This window comes from Sturnira hondurensis, unplaced genomic scaffold (assembly GCF_014824575.4).
Source record: "Sturnira hondurensis isolate 20B ecotype Veracruz unplaced genomic scaffold, ASM1482457v3 Scaffold0011744, whole genome shotgun sequence".
NCBI lineage: Eukaryota > Metazoa > Chordata > Mammalia > Chiroptera > Phyllostomidae > Sturnira > Sturnira hondurensis.
The window spans coordinates 675,701-695,470 of record NW_028084375.1 but is presented as its reverse complement, the minus strand read 5'-3'; the positions used below and the strand labels follow the sequence as shown (position 1 = coordinate 695,470).

Here is a 19,770-nt window from a genome sequence, read left to right as displayed (position 1 = left end):
TTGCCAACTGGACCTCCTAATGGCACCTTAAACATAACACTCCCTCGTTGAGCTCATCTCCTCCCCAAATTAGTGTTTCCTCTTGATGACTCGTTTCCATCACTCACCTAGCATATAAGAGGCATTGCAGTTTTTGAATTGAATCTTGTATTAGAAGCTTGGTAATAATTAGATCCTACTTCTTATCAAAACCTGAGGGTGCCATGAAAGATTTCCCAGTTAGATCCTGGAGCATGGTGTCCTAAAGCCAGGGCCAGCAATTTCATGGTAGAATAGCAAATGGGCCAGTAACCTTAGGGTGCCTGCTGTTTTTCAACCTCTTCCCTGGCTCAGTGTTCTTTGGGATAATACCACTTTATAATGATATTTTTATTTTCATATAGGATACACCAGCAAGGTGTATGGAAAGTTTCCAGGGTATGGAAACTTCCACTGACTAGATTCCTAACTGCCCTCTGCCTCCACCCTGTGTTGCTAATGAATTAAGGAACTCATCAAAGAGTTGGCCATAGTTCTACTTCAAAAATTTGGGGACTTGCTAGTCTAAGGCATCAGTCTTCATTCTAGAGTTTCAAAGTGGATCCCCACTTCCCTCTAAAAACAAACAAACAAAATCAGCCTCAGAAAAAGTGGTATGATTCATTCTACAACTTTGTGAAGGAACTGTGATCCAGAGAGATTTTTCTAAGGCATTAAAAAACACCCAGATGGGTAAGGAATCACGGGTTCTCTGGAGTGTTTCTCCGGTATTGCTGAGGGATGTTACTCCTTTAAACATGCTTCTCCCTTTCTCTAGTCTGTTGTCCTCAACCCTGGGTCAGCCTATTGACCTCTTTAGGCTCATTCCCTGCAGCTTTGCCAGAGGGCTTAGAAAATTGATGTTATTAGCCCACAGCCAAACACAGACCTTGACAACCCAGCCTCCTTCCTATTCTCCCCAAACCCCACTCCTCGGCTCAGGACCTTTGCCCTTCTTGCTGTTCATTCTTTTGCAATGCCCTCCATCTTTCTGAATGTTTGCTCCTTCAGATCTCAGCACAAATGTCATCTCAGAAGACTGCCCTGCTCCCAGCCCCCATTTAATGTGGAACAAACCACCTCGTAGTTTTTCCTTCTGAGGAGTTATCATACTCTCCTAGTCCTGTTTACCTAGTCATTCCCTGTTTTTCCGCCCTTGGAAAGTAAGCTCAGTGAAGGCGGGACCTTGTCTATCTTGTTGCCTGTGTCCCCAGGGCCTGTCAATGACTGTAGTAGGGACGAACGGATACATCCCCCTGCCAACTCTACTCCATCTCTTGTATAAATTTACTGACTCTCCAGCGTGTTTTAAAAAATATGTTTTATTACTACCAGCAGGAGGGGCATGTATGGGGTGGGGATGCACTGTGCTCAGGGTATGTGAGGAGATGATGACTGGGAAGCTGGAAGGGAAGGGGGTGGTCTGGAGGCCAGCTCCATGGGCTCCTCAGGTTTACTTCCGAGAACGGCTAAAGGACTCATGGCAAGCTACCGCCAGGCCGCCAATAAGATTAAGAAATTCTTGGAAATCAAGCTGTCCGTCACTGTTCACGTCCAATCTCTTCATCATGCGGTCAAGGACGCCGGGGTCCTTCTGGCTCTGCAAAGGTAATAATAACAATAATGAAATGATAATATTAATAGTACCTTTATATCATACTTTCTAAAATGCTTTCAAATATGCTGCCACATTTTATTCTTACAGAGTGTGAGGTATAGGGTAAGGATTCTAGTATTCCCACTACTTAGACACAGAAACAGATTCAAAGAGGTGAAATGACTTGCCTAAGGGGAAGACCTGAGGTTTTCTGGCTCCTAGTCCAGGGTTTTTTTTGTGACAATCAGAGGTTGTTCAATTTTATAAAAATAGTGGAACACTTTTTTCAACGTTTGCATGCAATTCCAATATACAAACGATTAGGTTGGCCAAAAAGTCTGTTACGTTTTTTTCTGTACAAAATGCTTAGTTGTCTTTTAACTGCACTGGAAACAATTTTGTTAAACTGTATTGTGACAGCTGTCATATCGGTGTGAGCTAAAAAAACCCCCAAACAATTATGGGGGGGTGGGTGGGCAGGGCTGGGAATATAAGACAGAAAAATGTACTTGAACAATAATTAAATTAAAAAAAAACCACTTATCAAAATCGGTGAATTTTTGTGCAGCCATTTTAATATTGAAGATGGAAGAAAAGAGGTAACATTTTCAGTGTACCATGCCTTATTATTTCAAGGAAGGTAAAAAATGCAACTGAAACAAGAAAATTGATTTGTGCAGCGTATGGAGAAGGTGCTGTGACTAATCGAATGTGTCAGAAGTTGTTTGTGAAGTTCCTTGGAACTACTGACATTTGGGCCAAGTAATTCTTTGCTCTGGTGCTGTCTTATCCATTGGTAGATGTTTAGTAGCAACTCTGGCCTCTACCCAGTAGAAACCAAAAGTGGGAGGGAGATAGCTGACATACTCAAAATATCCAAATCAATAAAATTATTGGTGAAAATGAAAATTATGTCTTTTATTTTACGGGAAAAACTAAATGGACTTTTTGGCCAACCCAATACACAAGGGTAGAGCGACTTGAAGGGAAAACAGGATGTGGGCCCTATCAGCCTCATCCTCCACTCATCCAAGCCCCCAGTACATACACACATTTACAGCCACTGGTTATATATGGCTACTTAAATTAATTTAGAAAGTTGACAGGCACATGTGGCCAGCGGCTGCCATACTGGGTAGTGCAGATATAGAACGTTTTTTTCTATCATTGCACAAGGTTTTACTGGACAGGACTGTCCTAGAGGCTTTGGGGTGGAGGGACAAAATTAGAAAACTTCTATTAGGCCACTTACCATTTTGCAAATTCTTTTCCCTAAATGGTAGAGAAGTTATCCTTAAGTCAGGTAATTTGATAACTTTGATCTTTTTCTTACTCAAAGAACAGGAGAAGAAAAGATCCTTTACTAGTTGTTCAGAGCTCACTCTTGAGGCCTGGGAGCTCAGCCTAGGCTGGGACTTGGATCCCTGGCTTGGAGTGGATGAAAAGGAGGCAGGAGTGTGGGGGCGGAGGTCAGATGCTGGTCCTTCATTCCTAGCCATTCTGCCAGTCTCATTTCATGCTCTGGGTGGTTTGGGGCTGGGTCGGGGGCGGTGAGGGCTGGGACCCGTACCTTTGTGAAGGCAGCCAGTTCTGTATTCATGAAGGTTAGGAACTCAGTCTTGGAAAGTGTAAAGCTGTTACTGTCCCTTCCAGCATACCTCTGGAAAACAGCAATCAGAGACTCGATGCACCGCTCTGTCTCTGTAGGGCTGGACATTTTTGCCTTTGGAGAAAAAAAAATCAGGGATCAGACAAGGGCAACATGCGAAGGCCTGAATGTTAGAGAACACTCCAGAGAATTTCCTCTCTTCATTTTGGGTCAAAGCAGTTTCCTAAATAACTGGATCATTTTTTAGAGAGCCTAGGGTCCTAAGATATGCACAGAAAGTCACATTTTGTGAGCTTCAGGGTCCTAAGATATGCACAGAAAGTCACATTTTGTGAGCTTCCCTCTCATATCCCGTCACATTTATTCCAAGGGAAACAGTGTAAGCATGGCATGTGGCTATGTTTGATGAGAGTAAGGGTGACAGGGTCTGCTGGTATTTTTAGAATGCGTGGGAAATACATCCAACTATATGTCTGCAAACCCATGTGCATACCAACCAATGTCTACAGATTTAAAATTTTCCTGTTTTCCAAGAGTATATATAGAGCCTACTGTGATGAATGAAATGGCAGTTCTTTTTAAAGAAACACTGAATTCCTGGGATTCATGCATTTTCTAGAAGAAAACTAAAAGCATCACTATTATTATGTATGGGGTGGGAGACCTGAGAATTTTTTTGATGTTCAAAACCAGCTTTCATATTTGAAAGTTAGTAACCATGTATTTTACACATGAGAAAATGGAAACACGAGAAGGGAATGGACAGAGCCACCCCTAAAACCCCAGCCTCCAGGTCCCTTTCTGCAGTCTTCCTCCTACTTCCAGATGCCAGGAATGGCCCATGGAACCTCTCTGGTCATTTCAAACCAGGAAGGTTGAAATGTGGGCTTGCAGGTTGCTGCTCACACAACTCCGTGGCTTCTACAGAGCTGGACCACAGCTGTGGCTGCACCAGCAGGAACAGGAGGTTCAAATCCTGTGCTGGGCTCCACTTTCTCTTCAACAGAAATCTTCAAGTAAATTCTGTCCTGCTGAGTGTGCCACTCATTCTACTGGGCACCTCGGGCCCCAGAAGTGAGGAACTGCTGTTCTCCCCCTGGTGGATACGAGCAGCAACTGCAGACTTCCTGGAAAACTTGCCCTGCCACACCCTTCCTCTGAGGCTTTCCGGGCAGGCCATTAACAACGGTCTAGGTTCGGATGGTAGGTTTGCAATTTAGGGTTTAGCTCCTCTTTTGTTTTTGAGATGTAACCGGTACTTCCTGGAGCCCAGAGATGGAGCCTTTCAGGACCCATAATTAAGGCGCTAAGGATTGATGTAAGCCCTGAGGCTGTGTGCCGGAGGGTCCCCTTCCTTCCCTTCTTTCTGTAGGTTTTTCACCTCTCAGTCACTCTAGGTGCTTTACCACCCTAGTCAGGTACCTGCTACCCAATGCATCTTGAGAAATCTATAAAGCCCTTCCGAAGGTGGGTTCTAAAGGATTCTTTCAGAGGTGGATTCTTTCCCAACAGTCACATGGTTGGAACATTTTCTTAAAGAGGAAAGAGCTGGTAGGTTCAGGGTTTGAGGGAGAAACAGAATAGCATAGCTTAGAAACCATGTGTTTACACAACAGCTTTTCTTATCAGGACTAAAATCTCAGTCTTACTAAAGTGTCAGATGACAGGAACAAGATTGGCTATGAGGGTGTAGCAGGTAGATTAGAAGGTTCCAGACTAGGGATCAAATCTTCGTGACTTTTTTTTTTGACCCATAGAAGCTTCCTCTGCCTCTTTTCCTTGAGGAATTCAAATTACTTTGCTTTTCTAATTTCAAAGTGCCTTCTGCTTTACTTTTTTCTCCTTAACATCTCTGCATTTCTCCCCAGAGGTAATTTTCCAGAGGAAAAGAAAGAAACACAATGATCAAATTACTGAAATGGAATTGCAAACTTTGTAGAGCTGAGGTGTCTCTGGAGACAGTTCCCAAGGAGGGAGGCCCACAGGGAGAGAGACCCAGAGACAGGAAAGCTTTGCCCAAGGTGGGGCAGTGGCCAAAGGTGAGGAGAACCTGTCTCTCCCATGGAGGCCAGCGCTCCCCTCACTTCATCCTCACAATTGTTTTTGGTGGGAACCATGACAGGAAGGAGAAAACAGTATAAGTGGATACTGTGAAAAAATTGAAAATGTACACTAAACACTCAACATTTGAGAAAAGAAAAAGAAATGTAGAAAAGAAGTACTGTTTGAAAAAGACTCAGGTATTGCAGTTCTCATTAACCAATATGCCCTCTCCCTTCAAAGGACACACGGCAACATCCACCTCGCTCCTCTCCGGGGCAATCATGCCAGGTTCACCACCTGCTGGTGCTGGCTCTGCCTTTCCAAGTTTCCCTGTGATAATGACTCTCCCGTTTTGCATGGAAAGAAGAGGAAAAGAGGTGGTGGGGATAATGATTGACACACCAGCGCAGGGGTTGACAAATGTGTTTTGTAAAGGGCCAGATGGTAGATATTTGAGGCCAGTGTGATACAAAATGACTTGTCACTCTGCTTTCGTAATGGGCCAGCAACCAGACACCTCCTAACTAAATGAATGGGTATGGCCGTGAGCCAATAAAACTTGGTGTGGACGCTGAAATTTGATTTTCATATAATTTTTGCGTGTCACAAGGTATTAGACTTCCTTTGATTTTCTTTCAATCATTTAAAAATGCAAAATCCATTGGTAGCTTACAGTAGGGATCAGAAAGCCCATTTGGTCCCCGGGCGGAAGTTTGCTGACTCCCTTCACCAAACAGGAGGTCGAGTTTGGAGTTGGCTTAATCGAAAAGTTAGAGACTTCAAGGTGGGGAGGGCAGGAGCTAAGAGAAGGAAAGGTAGTGCAGAGAGTCCCTGAAAAGGCTGTAGGTGGAAAGGAGAAGGTAAGAAAAAGGAAAGGAGGACCGGCCGGGCGGGGCCGGGCTCCTCCCACATTCTTGGCCGCTGCGCGAGGTCCCGCTCCTCCGACCCCAGCGCCTTGCGTCTGGGTCTTTCGCCGGACGCTTACGGAAACCGGGATTCTCCCAGGCTCCGACCACAGTTCTGAAACGTGCCCTTTCTGGCCCGCGGGAACCGCGGCCACTGGCGCTGCTCACAGAAGCCCACCCCGGTCCGCGACTCGCCTCCCGGCTGCGCAGGCCCAGCGGCGCGCGGCTCCAGCAGGAGCAGGACCCCCGCCCCGCCGCGCGGCCGGCCGGGCACTTCCGCGTCCCCAGCCCGAGCCCGTCTTCGCCCGACACAAAGAACCTCCTGTGGCCACGCCTGGGCTGTTATTCCAGGTAGAACCTTAGGGCTTCTTACTTCCGTCCTCTCTTCTAAATTCCCTCCCACGACTGATTTTTCCTGCCACGTCCACATAGAAATCAAAGGTAGGACCTGGTGGAAAGGGTGCTGTGGCCTTTTCTTTCTGTTTCAGAGGAAGACGTAAAAAGTCAGGCTTACCATGTTGGAGCAGAGCGAGGCGCGGAGGCTGTGAGCGGCTAGCGGGGCAGGGAGCTCTGGGCGGCGGCGGCGGCGGGCGGGCGGGCCGGGCCGGGCTTCTGCTGGTCTCCGCCCGCTCCCCGCCCGCGCGGCGCCCGCCTGACTCACTCCTCCCGCCCCCTCCTCCGCTTCCCCTCCGCGCAGATCAGGACTTGTCAGCCCAGCACACAGCTTCACGTAAACTCACAGGAAAACCACCTGAGCCTTACACAGTGTCTCTTTCTTCGACCTGTGAACCTTGAAGACTTTGTGCTTTTTTTGAATTAAAAGTTTCACCTAGCCGTCTTCGGGAAGTGGGGCCGCATCGCGAGGGGGTCTTTTCCTTGTACGAGCTCTTTCAGGTTGGACACGCAGAAAGATGCCATTTAAAAACGTGCAACGAGGGGTGTGGGCCACAACTGCAGAGTAGAAGTCCCCTAGAAGGCAGAGATACGTGTTCCGTCACACTGAAGCTAGTTAAAGAAACTTCTTTCTAAACCGACAACTGTTAACAACCTTTAACAACAACAAAACTCCAAACCCCAAGCTACTGCAGTTAAAAACTGACCCGTGGGAATAGGCATTATCTGTGCGCAGCTGGCAACGGAGTTGGAGTTGTATTAAGAATCGGAAGCTCTGAGTTCTAACTCTGTTACTTCATTGCAATATTTTTTGGAAAAACCCCTCACTCCCTCGAACCTTCATTTCCTTATTTATAGAAGAAGGTGATGCTTCTTTCCCTATTTTGTAAGATTGCTATGACCATCAAATAAAACGATGCTTCGAGAAGGCTCCCAACTCCGTGAAAGAGAGTGGGCTGAAGAGCGTCGTCTTGGAAATTACTTCTCCTCTTGCAGGCTCAGCCGGCCACTTGTGAGCACGTCTTCAGCTCCGCTCAATTACTCCACATCCACATTTTCAGGTGTCCTTGAACCCACTTGAAAGTCCCACCTGAGCCTGACTCAGTAATTAATAAATAACTTGTTTTCTCTAAACCCATTTCTCTCCCTTCTTCCCGTCTTCCCTATCTCTAACGGTACTGCCCTTCTTCCAGTCTCTCAACCTCAGGACTTGGAGCCAGGTTTGGATTCTAAATCCCTTTTTTACCCCAAATCTTATATAATGCCAAGTACTATCAGTTTTAGTGTTATATTCTGTCTTGGCGCTGCCTCTCTTATTTTTTATTTTCACCTCCAGGGTTCTGTACCATAGTTTAGATCTTCATTTCCTCTTTCCTCTAATTTCTAACTAGTCTGCTGCCCTCCAGTTTGTTATACTAACTGTTAAAAATACACTTACCCATATTTTTCGGACTATAAGACATATAAGGCCCCCCCCCCCTCGCCAAATTAGGGAGGAATAATGGTGGTTAATGCTGCTGTTGAGTTCTGTTTATGTTTACATTTGTGAAATGTTATTTATGTTATTAAATATTTCACCACATTTTTTGCTTCAAAAATTTTTTTCCTATTTTCCTCATCTAAAACCTAGGTGTGTCTTATGGTCCAAAAAATATGGTAGTTCTGATCAATTGCCTACTTTAAAGTAGGCAACACAACCTACTGTGTTTAACAAAACACAGTACTGTTTTTAACAACCTACTGTGTTTAACAAACTGTGTTGTGTTTAACAAAACACAACAGAAGAACTAAACAAAACGATTCCCCATTGAGTTTTATCCTCCCTGAAAATGTTTTGTTTTAATTATTGGTTTTGGAGAGAGAAACATTGATGTGAGTGAGAGAAAAACATTGAATCCAGGATTGAACCCACAATCTATGTACTCTGACTGGGAATCGCACCCACAACCTTTTGGTGTAAGGAACGAGGCTGTAACCAACTGAGTCACCTGGCTAGTGCCCTAATGCCTTTTATACTAAATTTAAACTTCTTAGCCTCTATCTGGTTTTGAAAAACTTTTTAACCTTAATTAATAAATGAATTCTTTAATTTGTTCATTAACAATTTTTTTTGGAAACCTGCTGAGTGCCAAGCCCAGTGCTTGGCATGAGAGATACAAACATGAAGAACTGTAATGCCTGTCTTTGAGGTGGTTTGCGTAGACTACAGACCTCTGCTAGTTTGGAGGCCATTCCCTGAATGGCTGCTGGGATCCACACATACCATAAAATTATGTGTAAACTTTCTTGCAAAAGAGTTTTTTTTCCCTGGGGAAGCATCCGTAGCTGTATTCTATGATAAAACGTATTAAAGAATCATTTGTCTAATTTAGTCCAGACCTGAATCAGGGGACCTCCCATACCATAAGCCTGTTTAAGGAAGACACCTCTGTTACAGCCTTTGCTGAAGGGCCTGCCCAGATGGTGACTTTTTGCATGATTTAACCTTCTGCCCCTGTCACAGCTGATTAAATTGAGATTAGCTGTGGACTTGGGGAATTCTAGTCCACAGAACGGACTGTAGTGGATGTCTCATGACATGATCAGGCATTTGGAAGAGCTAAAGCAGAACATGTGTTTAGAGAGAATCATGAGGTCATGGCAAATTCAAGCTACATTAGCAAACACTATGAATATGGAGAAACTATGACGTTTGGAAAGAATGCACAGGATAGAGGGAGAAATAAATGAACTGCTAACGGGAAATAAAAGAAGTAGCTACTTGGATATTAACTGAGTTGTATAAATGGCGAAGCGAAGCACTGGGAGTAAAGAGCATGCAGTCCAACTTTACCAGCTTTCTTCTTCCAGAACCCGGTTACTTAGTTTTCCTAATTTTCTGTAAGACATTTATTCCTTTAGTAACTCCTCTGCCCCATGAGGTAGCTTGAATGAAACCAAAGAAAAAAACGAAATCAAATAAGTATGAATTGTCCAGAACAAGGCTGGGGGTCCGCCCTTCCACTTAGGCCTGCCTGTGGTAACTCGCCAGGGTCATGCTAAAATGGGGTCATTACGCAGTTAGGTTTTCAGTCAGAGGAGGGAGAGTTCGGAAAGGGCAACAGGCAAAGGGAGATTTGGCCAAGTAGGTTGACAGTGTATCAAACTGAAAGGCTAAAGCAGGCAGGGAGCTGAGGATGAGAGGGCGGGTTAACTGATAGCAAGAGACAGAAATGAGGCACAGGTAAGCAGAGAGCTACTCAGGAAATAAATGTGGGGACTTCCACAGGGCAGGATAATTTTCAGGTGCAACCCGAGTTCTGTGCAGGTGGGGTAGGTTATTACATGGTCACAATAGAGTGATGAGCATAACAAGATAGGTGTGACCAAGGTGCAATGGCAAGGCTGGGAAAGAAATGATTGGTTAATCCTGGGGTCCAGCCTCTGCAGGGTTCAGAGTCCCTGAAGGATGGATGGCGCAGGTGACAACGAATGAAGAGTCAGACATCCAGTTGGATGCCAGAGAACAGCCAGCCTCTGTGGGACTGACTGAACGCTCAGAGTTTGGTTTTAGCTTTATTTTTATAGAGATTGATACACAACATTAAAGGAGCAGGTGCATGGCATGAAGTTATGTTAAAGGTTATTTTGACCAGTAGAATCATTAATCAGACCATTAGAGCTAGCTGTACGAATAGGGCTTTTGATGTCCTGCTTTTCTTATCTGTCTAGTTCTATTCCTGTCCAAGGTAGAGGAGGGGCTGTTACTCCATCAACTTTTAGACATTCAGGGGCTACCCCATCAGGGGGGACTTTTGTTCTCTGGCCAAGAAATTATTTGGTACAACTTCATTGGAATTATGTGGATCATTGACTCTGAAATGCAAGTGTCTAAAAATCCCACCACCTATTAATCATAAAAACAAACATGCAAGGAGAGACAGACAGGAAGTCCAGCCACAGTTGCCTCTGCTGTGCAGATGCATCTCATCCATCCCGACTGTGTCAGGGGATGGCTGCCGGTCGGCTCCCAACAGGTTAACCTGTGGGGAGCAGGGAAAGCAGCATGGAGAATATGATACTTGAGGTGGGTACTGAAGGATGAATTAAAATTCACCAAGCAGATGGTACAGTGGTGAAGCAAGGTGAAGTCAGGCAGTGCAGCACCGGGTTTATGATGACAGAGTCTGGAACTAGAGTGTGGGGCTCAACTCCGGTGCCTCAGTGTATTATTTGTATGTGCTCCAGCAAGTCATTTATCCACTTTGTGCCTCAGTTTCTTCATCTATAAAGTGAAGAGAATAGTAGTGCTTACTTCATGTTGTTGTGGTGTGGATTTTACATAGTTCATATAAAATGCTTAGAATTTAGAGCAGTGTCTTCAGAGGATGCCCTATATAATGGCTTGTGCGAAAGTAAGCAGGGATGAAGCACATGTGTCTTTTCAGTACGTGCAGGTGGCTTGGTAAGTCCTGGCCTTTGGGTGTGTGATGACGGCAAATGTGAGGCAGAATTATGGGACAGGAGCTGGGAAGAGAAGAATCAGAGCCAGACTGTGCCGTGAGGGTTATCCATCAAGAACCACTGCAGGTTTTGAAGCAGGAGAGTGACATGATCCACTTCACCTTTCAGGAATTTGTAGCAAATGCTCTAGAGAGGAGAGAGACTAGAGGCAAGAAATCTATTAGGATAGTGTTGCAATAACCAAGGTGAGAAGGCTTTGTCGAGGTGCGGGGAGGAAATTGCCAGGTACTGAGAAGGCAAAAACAATTGAATTTGGCCTCTGCTTGGATGTGAGGGGTTTGGAAGAGTGATGAGATCACCTTAGGAGAGAATAGGAGTGAAAACAGTCACATTTACTTACAGCTCTTCAAATGTCTCTCTTTCTTACTTTAGGTCCTTTGCACCTCTGTCTTATCTGTCCATGGTAGTCTTTCTCATTCTTCTACCTACCTGTCTCAGTCAGCTTGGGCTGCCATAACTAGATACCACAGCCTGGGTGGCTTAAACAATAGGAATTTACTTTCTTACAGTTCTGGAAGCTGGAAGTCCAAGATCAAGGTACTGGCTGATTCAGTTCCCGGAGAGAGCTCTCTTCCTGGCTTGCTGATGGCTGTTTTCTTGCTGTGTCCTCACATGGTGGAGAGAGGGAGAGATTTCTGTCTTCCTCTTCCTATAAGACCACAGTCCTGTTGAATTAGGGTCGCACTCTTATAACCTTTAAATATTTAGCCATAGTACCTCCTGAACACCCTGTCTCCAGATGCAGTCACATTAAGGGTTAGGGCTTTAGCATACAGATTTTGGGGGGTTAGGGGCATAGTTAAGTCCACAGCATCATTCTTCACACAACCTGGGAACCATCTTCCTAAGCATTCCTAATCCCCCAAGACTAGGCTAGGGGTCTATGCAAAAACAGCCTGACAGTGCTATCCTTACTTAGAAAGACGTACTCACAAGATTGGCCTTTGATGGCACACAGGTTTATCTGCACATTTTATTTGCACCTGGTTTATCTGCATGTGAATGTGTGTCTGTGGTCAGCCAACCGCCTTGTGCGCCCTACTGGGTTTGCTTGATTCGTTCCGGCCCCTGGTTCTGCCAGCCACTGCCTCTTCCTGCTGGGACCCCTCTCCACTGGCCACCTACTCCACCCCTCTTACACGTCCGGATGGATGGTTTGTTGTTGTCAGACTTTGGTACAGTTCAATTTTCTGTTTTGGTTGTGTTTTTGTTTCTAAATCTTTGTTGTCCTTAAATTTGGTTGTGCGAGAGGTGCAGTATTTCCACCTATGCCTCCATCTTGGCCAGAAGTCTGAGCTTTGGTTTTTTCATCTGTAAAATGGGGACAGTAATTAAGGAGATAATCAATATAGAAGGGCTCTTTAAATGGTGAGGTGTTATACGAATGCTAATTACTACTTGCAGTATTGTTGTGTAAGTTAAAGGAAAGTGCACTTCGTAAATTGTACCTTGCAGATGTTGAGTGCCATTCATATTATCCCTCCAGGCCCTTTCCTTCTCTCACTGCCCTAATTGCCGGCCCTCAATTATTTCCCTTGCTTTTGAGATGGCATCTTCAGAGGAACCAGAGTCCCTGTGCAAGCAGGTGGAGGGTAACTGTTTGCTTTTCTCAATTCTCTGCCCACATTTAGTTTTTTAAAATATTCTTCTAGATACCTTTCATTCTGTTGGTTGGAAACCAGTAGAGTCCTTCACATACTTGTTTTTAGGTCTTCAACTGTTGTTAGGCAGAGTTGAGAAACTTCCTCTTTCCCAATGAGTCACAGGAAATTGTCACATGCACCATTACATTTCTACTCCAAAAAGGCCACACAATATGAGATGCATGTCCAATCCCTTGGAATCTGAATTTTGTTAACAAAATATTCTGAGTGGATCTGTATTGCTTAATCTTTGTCTAAATTCTTTATCTTGGAATTCAAGGTCCTTTGCTTTTTTCATTATTTCTCTTCATTCACTGTGAACTCTGGTCAAATGGAACTTTTTATTGTTAGCCTGTAGGCAGGGTTGATCTAGTCACCAGTTTTCAATGGAAAGGCCACACCAGTTGTGAAACTTAAAATTTTTCTCTACCAGTTGCAAAATGGCTTCTCTTCTTGCCTGAATTCTGAGTGCCATCCACCTGAAGCACCAGCTACCCCTGTGCCTATTTTGGGCCATGAAAGTCTCATAACCAGATAATATAAGAGTTAATGCATGACATGGTGAGGGTCTCTGAGACTTGCTACAGCTCTGCAGCCTGGCCACTGCTCTGTTTGGTCAGTGTTAGGTCAATTTTGAGTGTCTTCCAGCCTTTAGGAGCCTCATAGTTTCTCAGCTATTGGTTTTCTTTTAGTCTTTTTTTAATGTTTTATTTATTTATTTTTAGAGAGAGGGGAAGGGAGGGAGAGAGGGAGAGAAACATCAATGTGTGGCTGCCTCTTGTGTGCCCTACACTGGGCATCTGGCCCGCAACCCAGGCATGTGTCCTGACTGGGAAATGAACCGATGACCCTTTGGTTCTCAGCCTACGCTCAATCCACTGAGCTACACCAGCCAAGGCTGGTTTTATTCTTTACTTTTGATCCCTTCCTTTCATCTGGAATGCTTTTCTATCTTTTCATGTGCAAATTCTATCTATAGGGAGGCCCAGCTCAAAAAGGATCTTTTCCATGAAACTTCCACTTACTTCTTCCAACTAAAAAGGATCTGTCTCATCATTGATCTTCCACAGTCCTTTCTCTGCACTGTTCTTGTGGCATGTGTTACAGCCTGTCTTGACTTACAGCTATTTAAGTATGTGCCATTTTTCCCTGTTAGCTCCTTGAGGACCGAATTTGGTATAATATCTTTTTTGTTGGTGATACCACCCACCTCCAAGAGAGCATTCTAAGTTCTTTCTCCTTACTTATACTGTAGGTCTAGGAGAAGAACATGATGGGTTGGTAGTAGGCATGAGGACTTCTATGTAACAAATGAAGAATTTAAAGATTTGTATGGTCTGTGATGTGGTCTTTTTTGATGCAGTAAGACTTCTTCCTGGCTCCCATATTCCAACCCCCCAGCTCTTAGGAGGCCTGGGAGTAGGCAGGTTAGCTCATCTCTGTTCCCTGGCTTTAGGAAGAAATTGTAAGAGTTAGGGTGCTTTTGGGTGAAGGCAATAAGAAGTTGACTCAGGCCAGTTTAAGTAATCATGAAATTATTATTGATAATTATAACAGAAGTCCTCAGAGTCAGGAGAGGCTCTGGGCTGATTGATTCAACAGCTTAATGATGTCCTCAGGGATAAGGTTCTTCTGTCTTTTTTTCCATGTAACTGTAGGTGTTGCATCCAGGGCATACACCTCCTTGTTCATATCCAGTGGGAGAGGCTTGCTTCTCTTTCCCAGAAACCCTATTAAGTTTCTCTTAAACTTCATTGCCCAAAATGGTTTAGGTCAGACCTGAACCAACCACTGGCCAAGAGGGTAGGATTCCCCTCATTAGCTGAGACAAATTGTTTGAGGTAGAATGGTTACTGGGGACCTGGGGTAGATTGTATTTTCCAAAATGGCACCCTGGCTGGTGTAGCTCAGTGGATTGAGCACAGGCCTGCGAACCACATGATTGCGGTTCGATTCGCAGTCAGAGCACATGCCTGGGTTGCAGGCCAGTTCCCAGCAGGGGACACAGGAGAGGCAACCATTCATTGATATTTCTCTCCCTCTCTCCTTCCCTTTCCCTCTAAAAATAAATGAATAAAATCTTTAAAAAAATCACCCCCCCCCAATGGCAATAACAATATCTGGCCTCCCACATGCTTTTCTTACAATATCACCTTTACACTCCTCCCATCAAGGGGTGGGATCTATGTTTCCTCCCCTTGAATCTGGGTGGGCTTGTGAGTACTTTGGAAGTGATGCTATATGATTCCGAGACTTGATGTTGAAAGGTGATACAGAGTCACCCTGATTCTCCTTTGGGACTCTCCCTCAAGGAGCCCAGCCACCATGCTGTATGGAAACCTATGATACCTGGTGGGCAGACCCACATACAGAGGAACCAACGGCTAGCACAAAATGGCCAGTTCGTGAGTGAGATCTCTTAGAAGTGGACCCTGAAGCTTCAAACTGGCCCAGCGGACACCAGGTGAAGCAGAGGGAGCTGTTTTATAAGCACCACGTTTTGGGGTGGTCCGTTATGCAGCAATAGATATCTAGAACAGGGGCCCACTATGGAGATAAGTGTGTTCCCCCAGAGCTTTCTGTTGTGTCTTACTCTTTTGGTTATCGGATTGGTTAGATATTGAGGCCAAGGCCCAAGGCGAGGGCCTCAAGGGTGGATCTGAAGCCTAAAAGGAATTTGATTATTACAGACTGATTCGCTAAGGTGGGGAATTCTAGGTGGAATTTTGGAGTTCAAGCTCCGTAATAATCAGTGATTTTGCACATCTCCCTTGAACAGTTGCAGTGGAAGATGGCTGGTTGTGATTTGGATGTTTGAGATCCAAATAATCATGACTAATACCTACTTTTTAATTTAAGGTGTGGCCCACCCTGGAAGGAGTGAACCTTGTTACAGCATCATTCTCTCAGAAGGGCTTCTTACCTGTTTCGCCTATTCTGGGGACTGGGATCTCCACTGGCTGTCAAAAGGGTCAACTCAGTGCAAGTAAATATTCTCCAAAGATTTATTTACTTAATTTCAATGAAGAAGCAAATGACCGAATTCACAGTTTAGAATAATTTGTGTGTAGTTTTTGAATTATTAACTCCATTATAAATATACAAGTAATATTGTAATAGTATATGGTATGATTTTGATGGTAAGAAAGTTTATCTCCTAATGGACCTGACTGAAGTCCTTCGGTAGGTGTGGCCAAAGGAATTATTGCTGCCTTGATCCTCCACTTTGTCATCTTGGGTTTGCTCACATTCCTGTCTTTCACGTACCTGCTGCCCTGTCACAGGACTCAGATTGGTCAGTTCCTGATATTCAGTGCTCTTCCAGTGTTTGCAGAGAAGTCTGCACCTGTTAGGCCCTTGGAGTAATTGCAGTCTTGCATGTGAGACAGAGCTAGTTGGATTTTTTTTTAATGAGTGGGAAAGTCACATTTGTTTCACCAAATATGCCTATTTGTGTACACAAAATCAGCTTAAAGACCTGGTATTTGCAAACACATGCATGGTGTACATTTACCAAAATGCCACGAATGAATCACTTTTCATTCTTTTTCCTTATTTAGTCTGAAGTTGATTTTTAGGTCCACAGTTGTAGGCCCAAATATATGCACCTTGTTCTGTCCCTTAGCCAAAAAAGGTCACAGTGATGTGTGGTGAATATTGGCCACATTTTCTCTTTTGACCCGCAGGGGAAGGGCCTGTGCAATGGGCTCTCATCACACTGTTTACTTATTCACAACAATGCGCTCTGCAGGAACTTCCACTGACCACCATAGAACAAAATATTACTGGAGCAATAACTCCTGCTGTTAGTAAAGTAGTGAATTGTATAGTGTAATCAGCTTTGGGAGGGAAAGAGATATTTTTAATGGGTCCTCCCAGGTCAGAAGTCCTCTGAGCCTGACAACCTCCTGGCATGTGGTATGTTTGGAGCCTGTCTCTAATTTCTTAAAGTTCAGACTTCAAACACTATCTTTGCCAACTAATTTGTAGTTGCAGATTTGAATGTTGCAGAAAGGTAGGAGGTTTCCTGTCTGTTGACTGCATTTTGCAAAGGACCTGCTGAAGTGGCCCATTCTGGAATTGGCTTTCATTTCTCCGCATATCCTTTGCCCTGCAACCTGGTGACAGTTGGGCTTGTGTGGAACTGCTGAGCCTTTGCTAGGAAGAGAATGACTTCCAGATTCCATAGGAGAAAATCTCTTGCCTCCCCTCTCTCTCCTCCACTGGTCAAATGTGGAGGTGACTTTGGTTGTTTTTTGAATTGTAAGAACTGACATCTCTGGGGCTTTGGTCCCTCTGAGTTTTTATTATTTCAAGGTTTCTGTTATTTGGAACACCAAAACACTCAATAAGTATTTGTTGGGTGAATGAATGATTTTTGTGTGGTTGGAATCTTGGAGCTGATTCCACCTGCGATAAAGAAGCTGAAATCCAGGGGTGATGCAGGACATGGTGAGGAGCAGAGGCAGGCTGAGAACTAGGTTTCTTGGCTTTATTGCAAATACTTGCTCATCTCAAGACTCAGCAGAGCAGCCCTTTCTTTCTAAGAGCTCTCCTGTCGGCCTCTCCTGCCCTCGCCCCATGCAGCAGAGCTGACCACTGTGTCCACAGTACCCTGCGCCGATGTCCTCGGCTGTGTCAGGCAGTTATTTATCTTCATGTACATCTTTTCCTGCAGAGGCTGTGGCTGCCTGAAGACAGGCCATATCTGAGTTTTTTAAAATCTGTAACTCACAGCAGTTTTGGCTTTCAATCTGTAAAACTCCTATGACAGTAAACTTCAACCTTTCAGTTTTTCTTGACTAGGATCATATCTGTCAGATCAAATCTTTCAACACTTTATAATGTTGCCTTAGACATTATAGATATGTCCATATTCATGCATTTTAATTTTTCTCCATATTTAAAAAAATTAGAGGAAGGGTTGGGGGCGGGGAGACATTGATTTGTTGTTCCACTTATTTATATATTCATTGGTTGATTGTTGTATGTGCTCTGACCAGGGATTGAACCCACAGCCTTGGAGTACCAGTATTATGCCTTAACCAACTGAGTTGCCTGGCCAGGGCTTAATTTTTTCTCTTTAAATTATTATTATTAAAAAAAAGCAATACAGACTTATTATAAAAGCTTTCAAATACACTGAAGGATTTAAAGTGAACAGAAAAAGCTTCTCATTTCCCTTAGATTCACTGCCCTCTGTCCTGTTTCTCATGGTGTTTTCAGTGGTCATTGTGTTTGATTTGCATATATGAAGTCACTCTGTACACACTCATTCACCACTTGCTTTGTTTTCATGTAATGCTCTTTTTTGGACATCTTTTCATATCAGTACTTATATTTATTTCTACCTTCTTTCTAATGACTATGTAGTATTCTACATGTCACTTATTGTATCTGTATTACAGATATGCCTTGGTGGGAGCACTAATAGTGGGCTTTTATGGAAAGACAACTAGATAGTTTTATTTTTTTTTCCTAAGAAATGTTCCAGAAATCCTGCACATGTACAGGCACTATCTGAGGAGAAACTCTGGGAAGTAGAATCAATGGTTTCCAGAATATGAACATTTATAATTTTTATAGATGTTGCAAAATTATCCCTCAAGAGTTAGTAGTTTTTTTTAATTAAAAAATTTTCAATTACAGGCCAAGATGGAGGTATAGGTGGAAACACTGTGCCTCCTCGCACAACCAAGTTTAAAGACAACAAAGTTTTAGTAACAAAAACGCAGCCAAAACACAGACAATTGAACTGTACGGGAAGTCCAACAACAACTAACTGTTCAGCCAGAATGGTAAGAGGGGCTGAGTCAGTGGTGGAGCAGGTAAGGCAGGAAAGATCGGCTGGATGACCCAGGAGCGCAAGGGGTGGGTGGCAGTTCCCAGGCTTGGGGTGGCAATTGGCAGACCCACTGAGGGCGCAGGGCAGCTGACTGACCATGGTTACACATTCGAGTGCAGATAAACCAGGCGAAGGAGTGAACAGTGAGGCAGACTGTGCAGGCTAGGGCCCCAGCGATGGGAATTAGAGCCTGAAAGAACCAATTGGAAAGACTTTCAGGGTCGAGGTGCTGGGAGAGTTCATTGGAGAGACCCACAGGGTCCTGGAGGGTATACAAGCCCACACACCCAGGAACCAGCACGAGAAGGGCCCAATTTGCTTGTGGGAAGCAGCAGAGGGGACAAAAATCTGAGAGACAGCAGAACAAACTCCATTGCTCCTCTCTGATCCCACCCCCACATACAGCGTCACAACCCAGCAACCTGGGTTGCCCTGCCCTGGTGAACACCTAAGGCTTCACACCTCATACGTAATGGGTGCGAACAGACCAAAACATTATGGCTCAAGAATAGCTCAAAGCCCCAGAGCCAATAATTCTAAGTGACCAAGAGATAGCCAAATTTTCAGATGCACAGTTCAAAATACTGGTGATCAGGATGCTCACAGAACTGGTTGATTTTAGACACAAATTAGAGGAACAAATGAAGGCTAAACTAATTGAAATGAAGGGAGATGCACAGGAAACCAATAGTGATGGAAAGGAAACTGGGACTCAAATCAAGGGAGTGGACCAGAAGGAAGAAAAAAATGACCAAACAGAAAAGAATGAAGAAACAAGAATTCAAAAAAATGAGGAGAGGCTTAGGAACCTCCAGGACACCTTTAAACATTCCAACATCTGAATTATAGGGGTACCAGAAGGGGAAGAGGAAGAGCAACAAGTAGAAAACTTATTTGAACAAATAAGAAAGGAGAACTTCCCCAGTCTGGCAAAGGAAATAGACTTCCAGGAAATCCAGGCAGCTCAGAGAGTCCCAAAGAAGGTGGACCCAAGAAGGAACACACCAATGCACATCATAAGTACATTAGCCGAGATTAAAATGAAGGAGAGAATCCTAGAAGAAGCAAGAGATAAGGAGACAGTCACCTACAAAAGAGTTCCCATCAGATTGTCAGCTGATTTCTCAAAAGAGACCTTCCAGGCAAGAAGGAGCTGGAAGGAAGTATTCCAAGTCATGAAATCCAAAGACCTACATCCAAGATTGCTCTATTCC

At 44.2% G+C, this 19,770-nt stretch overlaps 1 protein-coding gene and 1 long non-coding RNA gene across 3 annotated transcripts; one reads left to right on the top strand and one right to left on the bottom strand.

Annotated features, from left to right (window-relative positions):
• Positions 1 to 1,321: 1,321 nt before the first annotated feature.
• Positions 1,322 to 6,799, bottom strand: S100A11 (S100 calcium binding protein A11). The gene is made up of 3 exons (XM_037060344.1): positions 6,687 to 6,799; positions 3,186 to 3,338; positions 1,322 to 1,618 (listed from the first exon to the last, which is right to left on the bottom strand). Exons 1-3 carry the CDS (start codon positions 6,687 to 6,689, stop codon positions 1,472 to 1,474), a joined length of 303 nt encoding a protein of 100 aa, XP_036916239.1. The 5' UTR covers positions 6,690 to 6,799; the 3' UTR covers positions 1,322 to 1,471.
• On the top strand, positions 6,169 to 18,397 carry LOC118996798 (uncharacterized). Of its 2 annotated transcripts, none has more exons than XR_005068554.1 (3): positions 6,169 to 6,523; positions 15,571 to 15,697; positions 18,361 to 18,397. It is a non-coding gene; the product is annotated as an uncharacterized LOC118996798 (long non-coding RNA). The 2 variants fall into 2 exon arrangements; XR_005068555.1 differs by lacking the exon at positions 6,169 to 6,523 and adding an exon at positions 15,025 to 15,175.
• Positions 18,398 to 19,770: the final 1,373 nt, after the last annotated feature.

What these genes read in the sequence shown, in the direction of transcription:
- S100A11 (XM_037060344.1), bottom strand. An exon ending in AACTGGCTGCCTTCACAAAG is followed by an intron (nt 1,619 to 3,185) that starts GTACGGGTCCCA and finishes TTACCTTTGCAG; the next exon opens with AGCCAGAAGGACCCCGGCGT.